The sequence below is a fragment of the Hakea prostrata genome, chromosome 5 (genome assembly GCF_041222555.1).
Source record: "Hakea prostrata isolate BN-2017 chromosome 5, UWA_Hpros_2, whole genome shotgun sequence".
Lineage (NCBI taxonomy): Eukaryota > Viridiplantae > Streptophyta > Magnoliopsida > Proteales > Proteaceae > Hakea > Hakea prostrata.
The window spans coordinates 49,031,397-49,055,052 of record NC_142604.1 but is presented as its reverse complement, the minus strand read 5'-3'; the positions used below and the strand labels follow the sequence as shown (position 1 = coordinate 49,055,052).

The 23,656-nt window shown below is 33.7% G+C and overlaps 1 protein-coding gene across 3 annotated transcripts; it reads right to left on the bottom strand.

The window, feature by feature from the left end:
- Positions 1-20,318: 20,318 nt before the first annotated feature.
- LOC149016313 (xanthotoxin 5-hydroxylase CYP82C4-like) lies at positions 20,319-23,052 on the bottom strand. Of its 3 annotated transcripts, none has more exons than XM_089157472.1 (3): positions 22,789-23,052; positions 21,239-22,542; positions 20,319-21,121 (listed from the first exon to the last, which is right to left on the bottom strand). In XM_089157472.1, the coding sequence occupies exons 2-3, from the start codon at positions 22,190-22,192 to the stop codon at positions 20,495-20,497; spliced, it is 1,581 nt and encodes a 526-aa protein (XP_089013598.1). In that variant the 5' UTR covers positions 22,193-22,542; positions 22,789-23,052; the 3' UTR covers positions 20,319-20,494. The 3 variants fall into 3 exon arrangements, with proteins under 3 accessions (XP_089013598.1, XP_089013597.1, XP_089013596.1); XM_089157471.1 differs by having other exon boundaries at positions 21,239-22,328; XM_089157470.1 differs by having other exon boundaries at positions 21,239-23,052.
- Positions 23,053-23,656: the final 604 nt, after the last annotated feature.

The following is a 23,656-nucleotide window of genomic DNA, read 5'->3' as shown; positions in this document are numbered from 1 at the left end:
AGGGTGTAACTCTTGAGGCATTGTTGACCCTGGTAGGTTTTGTGAGAATAGGAAAGATGAAGGAAAAACGGTTTAGTGGGCCCCAATAAATTCTACTTTATATCCTTCACTCGGTTACATAAGGTAAATAGGTGCCAATCCGACGGCTCTTAATTCCATGATGCGTACCTCCGCGTCGCCTAGTGGATTCCGTTGCTAGGCCACCACATTAATTTATTGGTAGCCCCTTCCATTAATGACAATCACGTGTTTTGGCCCTTTTGGGGCATTAGACTTGGAGCGGAGGAGAGCAGAGTTTTTGAGAACTCGAATTGGGTTCGAATCCTTCGGAGCCGATTCTCTTCAAAAAAAAAAAATTTATCCGGGTAAAATATTCTATTTAATTGGTGGTGGTTTCGAAATCGGCCTGAAGATAGGTACAAATCTAGAATAAATTTTCTAATCTTCAATTAATAAAGATATTTTTCGTTGATAGGGATTTGACATGGATTTGCCTTTGAGACCTTGGGAGTATGGGTTTCTTCTCCTAGGGATAAAGGCTATTTTTTCTATTAATTTTCATTCTTTGTTATATTTATTTAAAAGAAATAAGTATAATAATTCATTATTGGTCAAGAATGAAAAATAATTTGATGGATTTTATTTAAAATAAATTATGGAATGAAAAATAAGTTTAGTGTCAAAATAAAAAATGGTTAGAAAATAATAGTGAATAATGAGAAAAGAGGAAAAAAAAATATGATTTTTATTAAAAAAAAAAAGTGTATTAACTATTTTACCATCATCTTAACTATAAAATTTTAAATAAACCTATGCATAAATGAAGAGAATGAATTCTCACATAATCCAAATAATAGACAAAAAGCCTATTCTGAATTTTGGAGGGTTTTTTTTTTATTTTTTATTTTAAATAAAAATAAAACTCATAATAAAAGCCAAACAATTTAAAATAATGAAAAAATCTCATAATTCTTACCAAAAAGAGCCTAGACTTAGGGTGTTAATTCATACTATTTACCATTTATCACAAATTTACAACTAAAATCGTTCTGTTATACTAAATCAAATAAAAAGTTTACCAAACAAATACGATATGATATGATATAATTATTCATAGTTGTATAGTTTGATAAATACTACATTAATAATATAGATAAAATTATTATAAATAGTATTAATTATAAATATTTATAATATCCAAAGAGATAATACCAAAAAATATAACTTTTAATTAAAGATCTCAACCACTTCAATGTACAATTTTGATGATCTACATCATATTAACTAAAGATTACAGTCACTTCAACTCATAATATTGAAATCAATATTTTTGTTCTATGAGCCTTCTCTCATCAACGAATTGAGCCAGAAGCTTTAAATCTTCAAGTACATCACAATGCAATCTGAGTTTCTTATACGGTATTGTTGACCACCACCTCATCATCCATTGTTTTAGTTTTGTCTGCTCGATTTTCTTCTGATGTAAACCTATTCATAGAATTATCTATATATTGATCTATTGTATTTGAATCTTCAATCGCTGTTTCTTCTGTGTCATCACCGGTTGTTGGCCTCAACTTCAGGTTCTTTTTCTATAAATGGTGGCATATTCACCTCACATGGAGGTGCTACAGATCATAGTTGTCATAGAGCCTAGGCGGACCACTGCAAAGGAGAGGTTAAAATTCAAGACAACACCAACTAAGCGAGCGAGGCGTCTGAGGCACCTGCCTTGACAACCAGGTGCCTTGACAGGTATGCTACAGATGACTTGAAAACATCAAAATATCGCTCCACTCAAGCCATTTGTTTGTCCAGAGATGCTGCTCACTCTACTCTTGATGATATCAATCAATGGTAGCATTGAACCTTAAATTCCTTAGATGTTAGTGCTTGGAAGAGCCATATTCCTGATACCAATTTGATGAGGATATTAGGCAGGATGAACCCTAAGTTCAAGCCGAACACCCCCTCAGACAGGATCCCAAATGCCTAAACTAGAAGAGTCTAAGTCAACTTTCTCGGATGAAGCTCAATCTATGATAACCCTCACAGATTAGGATGGATGATCTTTAGAAGATGCAGTGGTGGACTCAGTAAGGGACCCATGCCCCATTTTTAAAAAAAATATATTAATGCCTGTAATATTTCATTGTTTTTCTCTTTTTCTTATAAAATATCAATATTAGGCCCCCAAATATGGAAACCAAATTTAAATGCTAAGATGAAGGATTTATGTCATTCTAATTTTCTATCTAAAAGTTATATTTAAAATTCAAGTTTTAAAGAGGAAACTATTATTAACTCTCAATTGGAAACTAAATTTCTCCCTATTTATTCTCTTTTCTTTCTATTCATTCTCTCATTTTCTCTAACGCACAATTAAAGTTTTACAACTTTTCTCCTGGATCTTCTCCAGAGGATTACAACCACTCAACCAGATATTTTTATTTATCTCTTGTTATAAATAATATTTATTATGGATGTCCATTATCCCAAAGGGATTGTACTTCCAATTGAAGATCTCAATTATCTCAGGATGCAATATTGGTGAATATCACAACCATCTCATTACACAATATTGGCAGTCAATATTTCCATTCTATGCACCTTCTATCTTGGGCGGCAATCTATCTTTCCATATTAAGAATATCTTATTGTGTGCAAGAATCATATATTGTATTTCCATATCAGAGTAGATGTTCTTTCTACTATAAATATGTAATGCACTCAACTGAATGAATTAGTTCTGATTGAACTCATCTTGTCTTTCTTCTTTGTATCTAATATATTTTCTCTTTATTTTATAACACGTTATCAGCACGATTCCGCTCGAAGTATTGCGTTTTGAGAAGAAAGACAGCAAACTATGTATCATTATGTTTTCTATTCCAAAGTGAAAATAATGATCGACCTCCTCGCACATTTTTGTAAACAATGGAGTTTACCTTGTCCATCTTGAAATGTAAGTGCATCATGATAAAAAGGTATGTGTTTTAATGAATCTAAGAATCAATCAAATAATAAGATATTATGTTGCTTTAACGATTGTGGTTTTATTTATTGTATATAGTGGTTGCTAGCTTTGCACCACAAATATTGTTAAATGCACCTGAAGGTGCAAGATTTGAAATTGTAAATGAATACAGTTTTACAGATGCACTTGAAGTTGCAAGATTTGAAACTGTAAATGAATACAATTCAGTAGATGCACATGAAATTGCAAGATTTGAAACTGTAAATGAATACAATTCTGCAGATGCACATGAAGTTGCAAGATTTGAAACTGTAAATAAATACAGTTCTGCAGATGTACATGAAATTGCAAGATTTGAAACTGTAAATAAATACAGTTCTGTAGTTTTTGAAATTAATTATCTTTTGAAATTATAAGGAGAAAATATTATTCATGAAAATATCCCAGCAAATTTTCAAGTTTCAGATTTGTTGTTACAATAGTAATATTGTAAAAGGAGTTTTAAGAAATACTCTGAATGATATCATGCCTATTTGTGGCTGAGTAAAATAATGGACTATTAATGAAAAGTCATGAAGCTCGTCTTATTGGTTCTGTTCCATTCCCTGAAGTGAATGCAACAATTCATGATATGCCTGAAAGAAGGCAAAATTAAAATTATGGTCATGGCTGTGGAAGAGGATGAGACAAAAGACGGAATAATTACCGTCATTATTATGGAAATAAATAAGAGAATAATAAGGATTCTCAATATAACAATTCAAGGAGTGAATATAATATTTGTTACCAATGTAGTATGAAAGCCATTAGACATGTATCTGTCATACTCCACAATATTTAATTAAGCTTTGTCAAGCCTTAATTAAAGAAATAAAAATAATATGGACATAAATTAGATTTTCCAAAATCATGATACTTGAGCAATTTTTGCCTATAAAATGAATGATTTTGATGGCCTCACAAATACTACATATCTAGATGCTGCAAACTTCTTTGAAGATAATAGTTGAAGATTTGATTATGTAATTCTTTTCTCTTCAAATCTCATCTCATAGGTTAGTTTATCTTAAATTTAATCTTTTTCTTCTATAATTTTTTTATTGACTTTCTATATATCTTTTAATATATTTGTTTCATTTTAATGAATAATGTGAATATTCTCTTATATGCTGTGATGCATATTATACTGAGAGAAAAATATACATATTTATCTTATTTGATAATGCGGAAGCCAATGTTCATATAAAATCGGTAGTACAACATTGATTGGAAGCTCCGGAAGAGCTAATCTATTATTATCTGGGAGATAAAATTGGTTATAAATAATTCATTAATTTGTAGTAAGTCTCAAAGAAATTTATTAAGTTTCAAAGCTATTTGCCAAAATTATTATCAGATTGAGACTACAAATAATGGTATAAGTAAATATCTATACAAAATTATTAGATATTTCTCCCAATTTGTACTACACGAATATCGCATGGTTGAAACACATGCTTGGGTAAATCAAATGAACATTGATTCCAATAATTTTATTATTTGGCATGACCGGTTGGACCATACCGGATCAAGTATGATGCGAAAAATTATTGAAAATTCAATTGTCATCCATTGAAGAACCAGAAGATTCTTCAATTAAGTGAATTTTCTTGTATTGTTTGTTCTCAAGAAATATTTATTATTAAATATTCACCAGCTAAAGTTGAGATTGAACATTCTACATTTTTTAAACGTATAGAGGGTGAAATGTATGGGCACATTCACCCATCATGTGGATCATTCAGATAATATATGATTTTAATAGATGCATCTATAAAGTGGTCACATGTATGTTCATTATGAACTCGCAATTTGATGTTTGAGAGATTGTTTGCTCAAATAATGAGATTAAGAGCATAATTTATGAATTATAAGATAAAGACAGTTTATCTTGATAATGTTGGTGAATTTACATCTCAGGCTTTATGATTATTGTATAACAACCGAGATCACAGTTGAATAGCCTGTTACTCATGTTTATATCCAAAATGGTTTGGTAAAATTATTTATTAATTGTCTCCAATTAATTGCTAAACCATTGTTTATGAGAACAAAGTATCATTTGTACGCATCAGGCTAAAATGTTGTCATAAATTCTCTCTATTACAATTGGCTTATGGTCAGAAGCCAAATATTTCTCATCTTAAAATTTTTGGATGTACGGCTTACGTTCCAATTGCTCCACCACAGCGAACAAAGATGAGTCCCAAAATAAAGTTGGGAATATATGTTGGATATAAATCTCCTTATATAATTCAATATATTGCTAAGGATAGGAGATTTATTTAATGCAATACTTGCTGAGTATTATTTTGATGAATTAGTTTTTCCAACATGAGGGAGAGAGAATAAACAGTTGGAAAAAGAGATTGATTGTATGCATTATCATTATCTCATTAGATCCTTGCATTAAGCACTGTGAACTTGAAGTTCAAAGGATAATGCAATAAATATTATAAATCAACTGTCAGATTTGTTGACCTGCTAAGAGTTACTAAATCTCATATTCCAAATTATAAATGTTCCAATTAGAATTGATGTCCTAGCAGGACAATCTATCAGTGCAAATGAAATTAAATCACGTTTAAAACGTGGAAGATCAATCGGTTCCAAGGATAAAATCCTAGAAAAGGAAAGGAGCAAATGATCAAGATGGTCATAATATGGAGACAATTGATTATGAAGATCCTGAAGACATAACTTTCTATAAAACCCCAGAAGAGGTTCAGGTACCTGAAAATAATGAAGAGATCTCGATTAGTTATGTCATTGCAGGAAAAAGATGGAACCGAAAAGATAAAGTTGTCGACAATATTTTTGCATATTATGTTATTGTTGAAATAATACAACAAGACGAAGATCTTGAACATAAATTTGTTGATGAATATAAATCAAGAAATGATTGGCCAAAATGTAGAGACGCAATTCAAACAAAATTGAATTCGCTTGAAAAATTAAAGTTTTTGGACCTGTAGTCCAACATCTGAAGGTATAAAGCCAGTGGGGTACAATTGAGTTTTCAACGAAAAATGAAATGAGAAAAATAATGAAATCGTGATATATAAAGCATGAATTATGACACAAGAATTTTCGCAGATGCCTGGCATTGATTACATGGAAAAATGTTCTCTTGTGGTGGATGCAACCTTCAGATATTTTATTAATCTGGCAGTATATGAAAATTTTGACATGCGTCTAATGGATATTATTACAGCCTATTTATATGGCTCAGTTGAGTGTGAAATATATATGAAAATCCCTGAAGGATTCAAATATACTGAAGCATATAAAAATTCCTAGGAAGTTTGTTCAATAAGGCTTCAAAGATTATCAAGGCATATATGGTAATCTCCTTAGTGGATATTTACTAAATGAAAAGCATAAAAATGATCCAATTTATTATTGTGCCTTTATTAAAGGATATGGATCTAATTTTAGTAAGTATATATGATGATGATTTAAATATCATCAAAACTCCTGAAGAGTTTCCAAAAGCAGTAGATTATTTTAAGAAAGTTGAAATGAAAATCTTGAAAAGACAATGTTTTGTCTTGATTTGTAAATTGAGCATTTGACGAATGAAATATTCGTTCATCAATCAACCTATATAGAGAATATTTTGAAGAGATTTTATCTAGATAAAATACATCCATTGAGTACCCCAATGGTTGTGAGATCGCTCAATATAAAGAAAGATTCATTTCGACCCCCAGAAAACAGTGGAGAATTTCTTGGTCCTAAAGTACCATATCTTAGTGCAATTGGGGTATTAATGTATCTTGTTGATAATACACAAGCGGATGTAGCATTTTCTATAAGTGTATTAACAAGATTTATTTATTTTCCAATACGAAGACACTGAAATGTTATAAAACATATATTTCAGTATATTTGAGAAATTATTGATATGATATTATTTTATGAATGTGGATATCAACTTACTAGTTTTGCAGATGCAGGATATTTATCTGATCTACATAAAACTAGATCTCAAACATGCTATTTATTTTCAAGTGAATGTTATCTATTTTATATTTGGTTAAGATTAATGATACAACACATTCATGAAGCATGCAGTCTTCTACTAGAAGAAGGAATTTCAACAATATAATATGAATATTATGCTACATGCAAAGCTCAATTGAAGGGATGATACATCAAAGAAGATAGAACGAAGCATATTTCACCGAATTATTCTTCACTCTTGATCTTCAATGAAATGGTGAAATATATGTTCATTGAATTCGTTCAAGTGATAACTTGACAGGTTTATTTATTGAGGCGTTGTCTACTTCAAATGTTGAGAAGTTGGTATATGATAATGGAATGTACGTACTCAAAGATACTCAATGATGTTATCATCAGGGGGAGTAAAATACGTGCTGCACTTTTTTTCCCTGAACCAAGGTTTTGTCCCACTGGGTTTTCCTGGTAAGGTTTTTAATGAGGCAGCTACCAATACATATTATTTAGATATGTATACTCTTTTTCCTTCACTAAGATTTTTTTCCCACAAGGTTTTTCTTAGTAAGGTTTTAACGAGGTACATTATCTATTGATGGACATCCAAGGGGGAGTGTTATAAATAATATTTATTATGGATGTCCATTATCCCAAAGGGATTGTACTTCCAATTGAAGATCTCAATTACCTCAGGATGCAATATTGGTGAAGATCACAACCATCTCATTATACAATATCGGCAGTCAATATTTCCATTCTATGCACCTTCTATCTTGGGCGACAATCTATCTTTCCATATTAAGAATATCTTATTGTGTGCAAGAATCATATATTGTATTTCCATATCAGAGTAGATGTTCTTTCTACTATAAATATGTAATGCACTCAACTGAATGAATTAGTTATGATTGAACTCATCTTGTCTTTCTTCTTTGTATCTAATATATTTTCTCTTTATTTTATAACATCTCTCTCTTTTTCAGGTTTTATTTTTCCCCTTTCTGTTTTGATTTCTTTTCTTTAATACTTTTTTTTTTAATGTTGAATACTTGAAACACGTTTAATGCTTTCTTCTTCTTTTCTTTTCTCTCTCCCTCTTTTCTTCTTCTTCTTTTTTTTTTTATTTTTTTTATTTTTTTTTTTTTTTATTTTTTTATTTTTTTATTATTTTTATTTTTTATGTTGAATATGTATTGCATGAAAGTTTATTAAATTAATTATTTTTATTTTTGATTTATTTGAATTTATTAAGTTTAGTGCGTATTAAAAACTTGAAATCTTTCTATTTTTTTTTTTATGATGAATATGTATTGCATGAAAGTTTATTGCTATTTTTTTATTAAATTAATTATTTTTATTTGTGATTGATTTGAATTTATTAAGTTTATTACATATTAAAATACTTGAATACACACTTAATGCTTTCTATTTTTTTTTTAATGGTGAATATGTATTGCATGAAAGTTTATTGCTGTTTTTTTTTATTAAATTCATTATTTTTATTTGTGGTTGATTTGAATTTATTAAGTTTTTTTATGTATTAAATAATATTATGTTATTATTGTAAAAGAAAATTACAGTTTTTGGCATAAATAAATTATATACATTATTAGTGATAGTGGTTAATTTTGGAAAACAAGGAATTTTTTAGAAAAACTTAAGAGGCCTATAGGAGAGGAAAATAAAAGAATTCAAAGATATTTGAATTTATTTTTTAATAGTAGATCAATGAATCTTTTTTATGTTTACTTATTTCGTGGTTGATTACAAGTTTAGGAGAAGGTTTTTATTCAAATTTTCAAATTTAACGATCAATTAAATCAAATGCATATAGGGGAATGAGCTACTTCTACGGCTTCCTTGGGAGTGAATCAAGTGGTGCACTCGTCAAAAGTAAAAGGATTTGTTTAACCATGAGAAAGACACTAATTAGGACGTTTTTCACGAGTTGAGGTTTCAGGAATAAAGGTAGGCAATGATGCATTAACCATGTCATTCTCAACGCTTTTTCTTTTGAAGAAATAATCAATGGTAGACTTTTTTCCCATGGTTAAACAAATTCTTTTACTTTTGACGACTGCAGCACTCGATTCACTTCCAAGGAAGTCGTAGAAGTAACTCGTTCTTCTATATCCATTTGATTTGATTGATCGTTAAATTTGAAAAGTTGAATAAAAATATTCTCCTAAACTTGTAATCAATCACGAAATAAGTAAACATAAAAAAGATTCATTGATCTACTATTAAAAAAAACGAAAAAGAAAATTTCAAATATCTTTGGATTCTTTTATTTTCCTCTCCTATAGGCCTCTCAAGTTTTTCTAAAAATTTTATTGTTTTTCAAAATTAACCACTATCACTAATAAATGTATATAATTTATTTATGCCTAAAACTGTAATTTTCTTTTACAATAATGGCACAATATTATTTAATACATAATAAACTTAAAAAATTCAAGTCAACCACAAATAAAAATAATTAATTTAATAAAAAAAAACAGCATTAAACTTTCATGCAATACATATTCAACATAAAAAAGAAAGAAAGAAAGAATTAAGCGTGTATTCAAGTATTTTAATATGTAATAAACTTAATAAATTCAAATCACCACAAATAAAAATAATTAATTTAATAAAAAAATAGAAATAAACTTTCATACAATACATATTCATCATTAAAAAAAAGAAATAAAAGAAATAAAAAGCATTAAGTGTGTATTCAAAGTATTTTAATACGTACTAAACTTAATAAATTCAAATCAACCACATATAAAAATAATTAATTTAATAAAAAAATAGCGATAAACTTTCATGCAATACATATTCAACATTAAAAAAAAATATATATATATAGAAAACATTAAGCGTGTATTCAAGTATTCAATATTAAAAAAAAAACATAAAAGAAATCAAGGGAGAGGAAAAATAAATATACCAAGAAAGAGAGATAAATAAAAATACTTGGTTGAGTGGTTGTAATCGTGTGGAGAAGATCCAGGAGAAAAGTTGTAAAACTTTAGTCGCGTTTGAGAAGACGAGAGAATGAGAGAATGAATAGGAAGAAAAGAGAATAAATAAGAAGAAATTTTAAGGAGAAATTTAGTTTCCAATTTGGAGTTAATAGTTTCCTCCTTAAAACTTGGATTAAAATATAACCCTTAGATAAAAAATTAGAATGATAAATAAATCATTCATTTTAACGTTTAAATTTGTTTTCGATATTGGGGGGCCAAATATTGGTATTTTATAAGAAAAAGAGAAAACCAAAGAGATATTACAGGCATTAATATATATTTTTTTAAAATAGGGGGCCATGGCCCGTCCCCTTAGTGGGTCCGCCACTGTCTCTAATGTGTTCTTCATCACTTTTTCATTGAGGGGGACAAACTTGGGTTTCCATTGAGTAGTTCCTCAACTGCAGGAAATCCAACTTTCCAAGGTTACTACGTAGAAAGATATACCTCACGTTGAAGCAGGCCAGAGAACAATAAAAATAAATAACTAAAAAATAGAATAAAAAAATAAACAAATAAAAAAGAAAAGGCTGATCCAATGAACACCTTAAAGAGATAGTTGTAATTGGTTTTCCAGTGAGAGTAGAAGAAGCATCTCCATTAACAATTCTCTGAATGTAAAGTTCCAAATCTTCATGCGTAACCAATGGAATACAAGACCTATAAGTCTCACGGTCAGTTCTTCTATTGAGACCTCATTTCTTTAGGGCCTGTTTGGTTACATGAATCCAGATATTTGAAATATCTGGATTCACAAATGGAAGATTTATACCCGTTTGGTTGTGTGAATCTTTGGATTCATGAAATCTAAAGATTCACATTTTTACACTAAAAACGTGAATCTGTAGATTTATGGGTATAAGGTGAAATCCAGAGATTTCATCTCTACTATAAAAGTATTAAACATTTGAACCATGATTCTATAAATGTTTTTTTAAGATGAATTTATAGATTTCATTCCAAAGATTTAAGCTAACCAAACAGTTAATTTTATGAATCATGACTCCATAGATTTGAAATCTCTAGATTTTTAAAATCTTCAGGCTCAAGTAACCAAACAGGCCCTTAGGTACTCTGATTCACAATTTTCATTCAGGATCTTCTGGAGGGTTTCACTCTGAACCCTCTTTGCATTTTTATTGAGTCTTCAAATTCCTTGATCGCCTTCTCCTGATTGAATTCTTCCGTCTTCTCCGACATCCTCAAATACAATTTCAAACACAACCAATTGCTACAGCAAGAATATGAGCAACGTTTCATATATGGAGGTCAATTAGTGTAAAAATTTAACTAAAAGAATTTCATATATGGAGGTTATCTTTGTAACTGAAAGAAGGACAAATGTTAGCTAAACCCACCAAGGATTCCTAGAAACTGTGGATTTTTTTTCCACAAATTAAGCTACAGTTTTGGAAGTTTAACAACACAGAACTATTGGGTGTGGCCTGTGGGTCACGGATTTTTGTTGGCGCCTGCGCAGATATCCTTTGCGCAGGCGCTACAGTGCTCCACGTGTTTTCAAAACTGAGTAACAGTTGAGATTTATTGAATTCGATTCTGTATTTAAAAAATTTTAAATAATTACAATTTGTCACCCTTAGACTTTTTAAATTTACAAACTCAACCCATAATTCTCCAATCAAACGAAACCTTGTCCTCTTCAAAGTACTCTTTTGCTTTGATCTGCAACCGTCCTCTTTTTCTTTGCACTGCAGAGTCGTCTAGAATTCTTCCAAATCATCCTTCTTTGAGTACTCCCAATCCTTGCCTTCCCAACATCCAAACTAGAAACCATAGTTGCAACCAAATCCCAGCTCCGCCTGAATGAAATTGACTTCAATACATCTTGCATAAAACTAAAAAGCCGACATCAGGAAGCGGCAACGATCTGAAATGGGGTTCCGATTCAAAATGGATACAGCTACGAGTTTCAGTAAAATTTCTCAGATTTTCTCAAACAATGAGGATCTATAACAAGAGAACTAGAAAATCATCGAAATTTGATGCACCTTTGAGAAATGATTAATATCATAGGAGGAAGGGTAAGGTTTATCAGGCACAGATGAAGAGGAAGAGAGGAAAATGGAAGTGTTATATGCAAAAACCGTGAAAGATCGAACGGACAACAATATAAAGGAAGTGAAGTGATTGACCATTCTCTGTCTGTCAACGACGACTTCCACTCATGGAGAAGCAGCAAAGAAACTGAGGTAATTGAGGTAATGTGGGTAGACGTTGGGATTAATAGCACCAATTTCATCGCTTCTTCCTTCTATCTGCGATTGGGTTTATTCCATTATCACTTGTCATTTCCGTTCATCGTTTAGCAGAGTTTCCGGATTCAGTTCATCTTTTGCTTTGCATTGGAAATTCGATTAAGAAGAATCGAAACCTATAGTTGACTCCAAAGAAAATCCAGAGAGACCATCGTGAGGACGACTTTGGAGTTTAGGGTTTCGTTTCATCGAAGTTTCGGATTTCCTTGATCGGGAGAATTTTAGGTTGAGTTTTTTAAATTTGAGAATTCTGGAGTGACAAATTGTAATTATGTAAGACTTTCTAAATATAAAATTTTGTTCAATACATCTCAGCCATTTCTCAAATATGAAGAAACTTGGCACATTCGCGCGCCTGTGCGGACAGATATCCGCGTAGGCGCGAATAAAAATCCGTGGGTCACCATATCATATACAAGTTCCTCCCCTACTCATGGAAGCAAGAAACTTAATATGGTTGTTGAGTCATTGTGATTGGAAGTAGAAACAATTCAGCTTATTCCATGAATAACTCTCTCAGATAAGTCCCCAAATAAAATAAAAATTATTCCATTTACAGAGCAGCTAATCTTGTGACATTAGAAGAGAGCTTTGGCAATAGAGTGCGCGTTCCGGTTCTCAGATCTTGAGGACGAAGGAATACTAGCTATGGCAGTTCTAGACTCAGAAAAAGGCCTTCTAGATAGCGAGAGTGAGTCAAAACAAGGAACGATGAATCTTCTGATATTCTCCTTCAATGAGATTGATTTGCAATTTCAGATTTCCATGGAACTAGAAATATCGTACTTGACTCTGTGATTCCAACAAGGGAACAACTAACGGTCCTTCAAGATTTCCTTCAACGGATCTCCTTCAACTTCGTGTTCTCCTTCAACTTCTTGCCCTGCTTCTTTTGTTTAATGCTTGAGGGAGAAACGGTGAGAGATGAGCTGAGATTTGCAAGAGAAAGAGAGAGTGCGCGGGAGAGAGAATTTTTAGTAGCTTCCATAGCAGATACATAAAACCACCAGTAGACACTTGGTGGCATTTCTCTTAAACTGTCACTAATCTTCTAATAGGTTTATGCCAAACCGCCACTAATTAGCTAATTGTTGGCAGTGGTTTACCAAAAACCGCCACTAAAGAACAGGATTTTGGTGGTTAACGAATATTTAGCAATCAGTCCATTTACCTAATGTAGTATTTTCGTTTCCCCAAAACTGTGTGCAAGATATTAATTGGATACAATCTGTCAACGATTTTGGTTAGAAAACCCTGACAAAACTAAATAATTGATACTCATTTTTTAGGAATGATATGGTAAACCTAAACAATAAGGAGGACTACCTTTCAAAAGAATGGAGCGGATTAACTGTGCCTTGCTACTTAAACAAGGATGGATCGAGACTTTTCAACAACCCTAACTCTCTTTGGGGAGGAATTCTCAAAGCAAGATACTTCTTCAATTCATCTATCTTCGATCCAAAAGTCAAAACAAAAACGGATCATGGATATGAAAAAATATTAGAACCATTCTTCCCACTCTACAAACAGTGGTACAAAGGAAAATTGGTGATGGTAAAGACATATTTTTTGTTTGATCTTTGGTACAAACAACAATAGACCATGTGGTAGGTGAACAAAATTTCATACTATGACTAAGGCAAGCTACAATGTGAGAAACACAACTACCAGCAAAGAAGCAGGAAACTAAGCAATCAGAACAATACTAACCCACTAACTTCTTCTCTATTTCAATCTTTCAATTAACCCATCCCCAACACAAAACTGATAGGTATCTCTATTACTGACAACAAGTGAATTCTCTACAAGTAGGAATTGTGTTATCAAATACAAATAACCATGACTCACTGTCAACATTTTCCCTTTGGTGGAAGTTTCATTGGAAGCTACCAATACATCCAAAGTTTAAAATATTCTTTTGGTGTCTTAAATGCAAGATTACCAAAAAAGTTGATTCTTTCCAAATGAACAAAAATGAACCCGATAGTGAATTATGCAATAATAAGGAAGAATCAATTTGACATATTTTCATTTCGTGTGACTGGACAAAGAGAATTTGGACAGCAGAAGCTTTGGGACTGAGATTGGAATTCATTAGAAGCATCTCTCTTCTAAGCTTATGCAATTCCTTTCTAACTGAATATCATCTTGAAAAACATATTAAAATCTAGTTTTTCTCTAATTTCATAATTACATGTTATTTTATTTGGCTAGCAAAGAATGTAAAAATATGTAACAATAAAAATCCCAATCCCTCTCACATACTTGATAATATAAATAAATGGATTAGGGACTTAAGAATTGTTACCAAAAATCCTGAATGGATAAATAGTAAAGTGACATCTCCGACTACTTGTTATAAATACTTTCAGTTCAGCCAGTAATTTTGGAAACTCACCAATGTTAATGTGTGCAGGTATATCTAATGTAAAATACCCGAATCCACTGTTGTTTTTAGGTCTGAAGACCCGAAGCGGTGGTAGAAGAGACTTATGGGCCCTTTTGATTGATAATTATGAGTCGGAGACCGAGCCCATGGACATTGACAATGACACCCCTTACTTGAGTACATTGTCGGTGTTTAGTGAAACTCTGCGCATCGGAGAAGAATGATTTAGTTGAAGTACCTAATGGAATCCCGTGCTCAATCCGAAGGTATTCTCCGAAACTAGACTTCTCGATTGAATTATAGAAGAAAACCCCATTCAATTTGACCTTGTGTAGCCCTCCAAGTTCCCATTCGAAGTTGCTGAACAAATCTAATTTTCTGTTGAATTATATTTTGGTCGATCCTCTTTGGTCGATGCCATCGACCAAGGACCATCGACCAAAGTTTCCCAGACAGACAAGTTAATGATTGTTGGAATATTCCCTATTCTATTTATAAGCCTCGTGTTTTGAGCCCTATTGCAATCATTATAACTCCTGAGAACGTGGGGAGAGCTTCCCAAAGCAACTCCTAGGCACTTGTGAAGAAGATTCCACCAAAACTCATTGTTAATCATTGTTCCTTGTCTCCATCTACAACTACAAGGTATGATTCATCACTTCCACTCTCTATTCTATTCTTTTCTATCCCTCTCTTGCTGTTGAGACCTTGGAGATGGTGCTGCAACCTTACAACTATCACTCCAAGTGTCCACTCTTGCTTAACCTATGATCCTCTCACTTGTCTATTGATGCTATGCCCCCATTTCAAGCCTTGCATATACATTCTTTGATTTTCTCCTTAACTTCATGCCTTCTTGTACAAAACTGAGGTATATAGTGTGCTATGTACATGTTTATCACTAGCATATGATCCTAATCAAATTCCTCTAAGTTTCCTTAGCTAATGCATGCCCTTTTAATGTCAATGCAATCAATTTCAACTCATGCTATGATGCTTGCCTCTTGAACTTAATAGTTCAATTTGGAGCTTTCTATTTAGACCATTAGATTAATAATTACTTGATTTGTAGTGTCCGCTTATTGTTCTTAAGCATCCCCCCAAGTTCCGGATCGATCCGAACCCCGGAAGACCAATTTCGGACCAAAACCCACTATTCTGTCCCGAAGACATTTTGGTTGATCCTCTTTGGTCGATGCCATCAACCAAGGACCATCGACCAAACTTGTTACTGACAACAACCTTAGCCAGTTTTGACCCGTTCGACACCGATCTTCCCGATTTCTTCTCTAACTTCTCATTTATATTTGTTTATGGTCTTAACACTACTTTTGGATCATTCCTTGGTAATTCTTGATTCATCATCAACTCAACCTAAGGTAAAGATGGTTATCTCCATAAACACATAGGCTATGAACTTATGTTTTGGTACTTATACTTGGTGAGCATAATCTCTTGTTTGTTTATGATTACTATAGGACTGCTATACATGTTTTAGAACAGTAGTATTGCGATTCATATACTCTTGTCATAATGATTTATTATTTTTATTACTTGTGTTCATGGTGGATCATTTCAATATTATGACTTAACTTTTATCAAGAAGATGTATTGAATGTATGAGAAATGATGGACTTGAATATGTGATTGCCTAAGTATAACTTGGGATTGGGAAGTGTCCTATTGACGCTTCTGTCCTTGGGCATCGGAGGGAATAGTATGGGACGTTCTTCGAAGGTGCCTATCGACACTTTCCTGAGTTATTGGATGACATACATATGGTTGTCTAGTTGTGTGGCTAGGATTGTCCTTGTCGTGTTAGACCCGAATCGGAAGGGCATTGAGACCGAACAACCCGTGATAGTGTATGGTTTGATGGGCGCTCAAGGCCGGTAACCAACCTGGGAGAGGATATAAACCATGCTACGGATACCCGAAAGGGACCATTTATTGGTATGGTTGCAAATAGCTAGACTTGGGCTCACGGGCGCTCAAAGATCGGTGAGTCATATCCGTGAGAGGACATGAGAGCTTCCCGTCTACTATTGTGGATGATCAATAGGGTTGATGAGTCCGGTGGGTAATATCCGTGACTCTAGTGTGAAGGATATCGGAAAGGATCCCGGGATGGGAAGAATGGAAGTATCCGGATTTGAATTGATACGACTAAGTAGATGACTTGCATTGGGCTAGGCTTTACCTTGACATGCGCCAATACTTAGACCAAATGGTGATGTGAGAGAGTGGTGACCGAAACCCCAACCATGGATTTGTCCGAGAGGGATGCAGGACCCAATTCCCCCCTATATTGAGTGACTGAAACTTACCTAAAGAAGTATGGTGCTATGGCTTAAAGCATGTCTACCATAGAGACTAGCATTCATAGAGTTAGAATCATATTTTGCATCATATGTCTCATATCACATTGCATTATGTTATGATCTGTATTTGTATGATGTTAAATTATGGAATAATTGCCTTGCTAAGTTCTTTGAACTCATTCCTTTTGTGCAAATGTTGTTAGATTATCCTGCAGGTGTTAAAGACTCTGCACACTCTACGAGACAGACTTTGATTCCTCATACTACCCTCCGAGTGGTATCTATGGTGAAGATCAGAGTTATGGTGTCGAAGAGGATTATTCTACGTACCAGGGTTAGCCCCACTATTGTGAGGGAGCGGCCGTGCTGGGCTTTCTTCGTCCACACCTATGAAGAGACGATCATTAGGATAGAAGAAACCCTTGTCTAGTGCCCCCTTTCCTTGGGTTATTGTGAAACATTTTGGATATGTAATTAACTTTCTCTGAGTTACTCTTTAAACATGGGATTGTAACTTAACTTGATTTTTACTACTTTTCCGCTGCCTTGAGAGAGTGACTTTCACTTATTCTCTCATGCTTATGATTACACTTATACATTTGATATTATCTATTCTTGCACTCTGATTAGTTGATCTTATCTTATTCATGATATCTATTATTTGTTGCTTTTACCTTTATTATTATTGTTCATGATTGTGTTATCGTGTATGTGGGAGGCATGGTCCCTTGATGCTTGATCCTTGGACTATGGATCACATTCTCGGGTATGCCAGATAAGGTACCGGCTGGGTGGATGTGACATCTAATGAACTAAATGGAGATAGATGGAGAGTATGATTGTTGTGGGATGGAATAATCAAAGATATACAACAAGGATGGGCCACATCAGGACAACTTTTGAAGCATCTACTAGAAACCACTTGGACAATGATACAACGAGCACAAAAAAAAGGATGTCCAGCTACAGTACATTTGGTGTGATTATATCGTAGGAAAAGTTGTCATCACAGGCAAAGAAACCACTCAATTATCTCTCACTATTTTCACTATTTTTGCAATGATAATACCAATCACATTCAAATTAGAAGTTTGTAACTTAAACAAGATGCAGCTAAAAACTAGCTTCTTAGTTTGTTAGATGAACATATAGGGCTATATTGCAATGAGACTATGTCTCATACTGGATGTAGTCACCAATTATGATTTCTATAAAATTTTGTCTTTATCATAAAAAAAAGAAACAAATATTTAGCGAACAACCGCCATTAAAGAACTAATAGACAACTAATTAACTAATATTAGTAAAACCGATACTATTTAAAAAATAAAAGGGTTTTCTTGTAGTGGATGGTTTTCCCCTTTTTTTCCCTCACTATTGATAAAAGTGGTTGTGATGTGTTTTAGAAACTGTGGTAACTTTATGGGGGTGGGGTTGAGGATAACTATTCAATATATACAGATTTATTCCCTATCTTCAAGGAGATTTGGATTCTCAACTTCATTACTTTGAAGCGTTAGTTTTTACCAACCGATTCAACCATTTGCGTTAAATCCTTGTGATTCTTTTCTTTTTCTAGGGAGAAAGGTAGCTTGTATTGAAAAAGAATGGGTGTGTTGTTTCATGTTTCGCTTTTAAAACAACTTCGAGGCAATTTTACAGGTTTTATTAAAACAAACATTAAGTTATTCTTTTGCATGTCTTTCCTACTTCTAATGCATGAACATAGATCCAGACTTGACGTGGTCATGTGTCATGTGCCTAATGAGACCCAATTTGGTGTATGTGCTATAGATTGGACCAACCTAGTATGTGATAGATTAAATGATTGATTCAATCTATTCCATCAATTTCAGCGTTTTTGGCACACTCAAATACCTAACATTTGATATCAAAGTTGGCATCATATCAAGTTTGAATCTTGAAAATGGCTACCTAGAAGAAGGCCACCTAAGATAGAGTGAAAGTTGCCAAGAAAGGATTACCTACTACCCCTAAAAGAGGAAAAAATTGAGAGCTTTCTTGCACAGCGTAGCATAGGTTAAGGTACCGTCCGAGGTTGAATAGATCACATTCATCATGGTTCAAACTGGGCCACAAATGCAAGCAAGAAAGGGGTGGGTCAGTTATTGCTAGCATCTTGTATTACTATCTCTCTCTCGCTCTTCTCTCCTCTCTTTTGCCTTTTGAAGTTGACCGTATAACCTTCACAGCGAGGAAGACAATGATAAACAAATAATATATTAGCATATGCCTTTTCGCTTAAAAATAAAAAGCAAAAAACAGAAAAACAAATGTCTAGGACATTCTTGAAGGCATAAAATAGAACCTCACATCGTCTGGCTTTGGTGGAGACGTTGGTTTGTATTGGGTATAATAAAGAAAATATGTATAATGATAATTTCAAGTGTCATTAGCTCTCTTTTGTCTTTGCGAGGAGGTTTGCTTCCGATGCCTTCTAATGAATTAGTTCACTTGGTGGACCCCAAAAATAAAAGTTTGGATCTCTAACTATGATCCCAAATCTTAGTAGTGGGTGTTGCTCCTCACCTATGAAGTGGTGGATCCCAATTCTTAATGGTGAACCTCAACCACAATGGTGTGGAGGTAAGTTTTTGAAAAAAGAAAGAAAGAATCATATAATATAATTACTTGCAATTCCCAAAACTCCGCATTTTTTTTTTGGGGGGGGGGGGGAGTGTGGCAAGGGGAGGATGTATGTCCCCATACTCAACACAATGAAGCAAGTGATGAGAGTGGGGTTGGCTTTTGCAAGAATGATGATTGAAGCAATAGAATAGGATAGGGTCAGGCGCTTCTATGATATTTTTAAAGGCATAAGGGGAACTCATGTACATGTGCCTCCAATGGGTATGTTGGACTATGTTTGGTATAACAAAGAAAAAATGTGATTTGGTACAATAAAGTCACTTTATTTATAATTTTCAAGAGTTATTAGCTTAATTGACAAACATCAACAAATTTAGATTTGCTTACATTGGGGAAGGAGCGAATAACTCCGCATTATATTGTGGGTGGGTTTCCCACCTTTGAACATCAATCAATCCCAAATCTTAGTAGTGGGTGCCGGGTGCCGGTTCCTACCTCTGCAGTGGTGGATCCCAAATCTAGTAGTGAAACTCCACCCACATACACATGAATTTTCACTTAAAATTTTTGAATCTAAGTAATAGAAATTTATGAGACATAAGTGCTGTTATGCATTATTTCTTTGGAAAATTTGAGAGACATTAATATGTGGAAAGAGGAGTTTTTTTTTTTTTGATAGCATAAAATTTAAGTGTTAACAACTATATATTGTTACATGGAAAACTTAAGAATCACCTTCTTAAGTTTATACTTTAATTTACCTTTTAACCAAACAAACAGTAGGATTTTATACATTTATATAAACAACATCAAACATTAGGATTTTATTCATCTATGTAGACAACATTGAAAACCTCAATTCAGTGGCCCAATCACAAGAAGCATAAAAACTATAATTAATTTTAATTTTCATAAAGCTTAGAAGGAAGGCGTGGGGTGAGAAGGATGTTAAGAGGGGTTGCTTTAGGCATGGAGATGCCTAAGGCTTCAGTCATATCTATTGGTTCATCCGTAGCGGTTTCTAGATTGAATCCTTGAAGTAGACGAGCAAGAGTCAAGTGCAAGATTTGCTTGGCAAATGTAATACCTGGGCATGCTCGTAGGCCGGATCCAAAAGGAATGAATTCAAAGTTCTTACCCAGATAGTCCACTACTATATGTGTAGTGAGAAACCTCTCTGGTTTGAATTCATGGGGTTTTGACCACACATGAGGGTCTCGATGAAGCTTCCATATATTAGGAAGTAAACGTGTGCCCTTTTGGATGGCATAACCTCCCACTTGACAGTCTTCCATGGCTTCATGAGGTACTGATAAAGGCAGAGGAGGATATAACCGCAAAGTTTCCTTTACAATGGCCTGGAGGTACTCCAACTTGTTGATATCTGATTCTTCAACTCGTCTATCGTTACCAACATGGATGTCCAATTCTTCTTGGGCCTTTTTCAGAACTTCATTATTACTCAACAGCAAAGAAAGTGCCCATGTCAAGGTGCTAGAGGTCGTTTCGTAGCCACCTGCGATGAGTTGCTGTGCAAAGGGAAAATATAGAAAAGAAGTTTAAGGCTTTGGTACTTGTAATCCAAGTTGTTAAACTAAATAAGCCTCCATTAATCTAATTAAATAAAATTGAAAGAAGGTATATACCAATGAAGTTGCCTTGATTACTGTATCACAATCATAACTTTGCTTCAAATTGCTCTCAAGAATCACAGATAGCATTATATCGATGAAGTCGAGTTCTTCTTCATCTCGAGATGATTGTGTCGTACAATGGACCTTGTGATGACGATGTTCATCGATCCAATTTCCAATTATAGAGTCGAACTCCTTATGAGTAGATTTCATGGCTCCCACATGTCCTCCCAAGTCCACCCATTCACAATAGGGTATTGCATCAGATACAACAGGCACCCCACTTAGGTACATGAATTGAGCCATTGCCTTTCGAAATCGTTGGGCCTCATCCACCTCATTTCCAACTGTACCAATGTTCCCATAATAACGTTTCCCAGCAATAAGTTTGGTGATGACATTAAACGTAAGGTGTTCAAACCACTCCTTCATCTCCACATTCATGGGTTGGTCACTATTATCCTTGGCCCAACCCGAGTATAATTCTTTGATGGATGTGTCTAGTTCTGCAACCCTAACATGCCTGAGCTTGTGAAGACGGGTATTAGAGAGTAGTTCAATAGTGGACGCCTTTCGGATCTCACGCCAATATGAACCATATGGTGAGAATCCAAATAGAGCATAGTTGAAGCCTAGATGCTTCCCTGCAGCCAAATGAGGACGTGTAGCAAAAACTCTGTCATTGGTGCTGAAGCATTCCTTAATCATCTCTGCACTGCTCACAACCAGTGTGCGATGTACACCGAGTTTGAGCATGAAGATTGGGCCAAGTTTGTCGGCCAAAGAACCAAGTGTTCGTGGAAGCGAGCATTTTCCCCCTAGCAAATGGAGATGACCAATAATCGGCAAGGCACCAGATGGTGTTGGGGCTTCCCTTTGCCTGGTTTTGTGACTTCGTAGGAAATAAAACACAAAAGTGAAGGCTACAAATGCTGCTATCACTTGAGATAGGATAAGGAGCTCCATTGTAATCTTATGGGAATTGCACACTCAACTCAAGCTTCCCCTGATCTCGTCTTCCGCTCTTCGGATTTTCCTGGGATTTTAAAACCTCTAACTATGACCAACTCAATCTACAAATACTCGTATTGCATGATCCAGCCTGCACAATTGTTTTCATTTTGTTAAATTAAGCGATGAAAAGTAACCATGTTAGCCAGATTAATTCCATGCATTTAATTATTTTTAAGGGAAAACATCTGCTTAGACATAGAGGATCAAAACCCCAGAGGGTTGTATGAACCATGCATGGGAGCTAGAGGTATGTGTGATTTAGGTACTCTGCCTATTCAACTTTGCTTTTGTTGATCCATTAGCTGCAAATGAAGGTGTCATCATTGTTAGCAACTTAAATGAGATATCTGAGATGATATGAGCAATTCAAATCAAGTTGGGTAAGGCTAGTATTGGAACCGGTTCAAACCTGGTTTATTTTTTATTGGTTTTTATTTGGTGTAGCGGCAACACATGGAATTAAGCTAAGAGAAGAATTAAAGATTTGAAAAAATCGTTCTTGTAAAAAGAAACTAAAGGGGTTCAGTAGTGGTGCAAGAAAAGCTTACCTGAGTATGTCTTCCATATTGTTGAACAATAAAGTAAGAATGGAGAGAAATGGAAAACAACCTGCTGTGTTTTGAACCAAAAGAGGAAGAAGAATATGCTATGCTATGGACGCGGGTCTTCTTCTGCTGGACAAGAGAAAAAGTGAAAAGAGAAGGAAGAAGAGGAAGAAGAAGATAATACAATATTTTTGAAATTGATCTTCTTCAAAGAAAAGAAGGATTCAATTGTTCAATTCTATTGCTGAAAAACAGACTGAAAAATATAGAGAAAAGTGGAAGAAGCTGCTATCTTTAATATCAGTGAGGATAATGAAAAGGAAAGCCTAATGAACAAGTGCCTTACATAATGGACGAGGATTGGATGGTTGAGGTTGAATATCCACTTACCCTCTCATTTTAATCCAATATGGTGGCAGATTCATTTTTAATGGGGTCATTTTCTCTCTTACCGAAGTTGAAGTACCTCATATTCACAAGTTCTTGTTTATTATTTTTCTAGATTATATTTAGTGGCAAATAACCTAGGTCATGGATGTAACAAAAATCTCTTATAGCTACAGATAATTAACTACGACTTTTTTAACCAAAGTTAAAAGTATCTCTTAACTACAATTTTTCATATGTAGTAATGTAAAATAGTTATTGCTACAATATGTAAGAACTGCAGTAATAAATACATTTATAGATGCGGTTGCAAAAGTGTAACTAAAAATCATAGTAATATAGACTACTTATTACTATGGTATTTCAAACTGCTGTAACATATTCTTTCTAACTACAAAAATATAACTATGATTTTATATTGTAGTAATTTAAGATATTTTAAGTTATAGTATTCAAAACTATAGCAATAAAAAAACATTGTAAC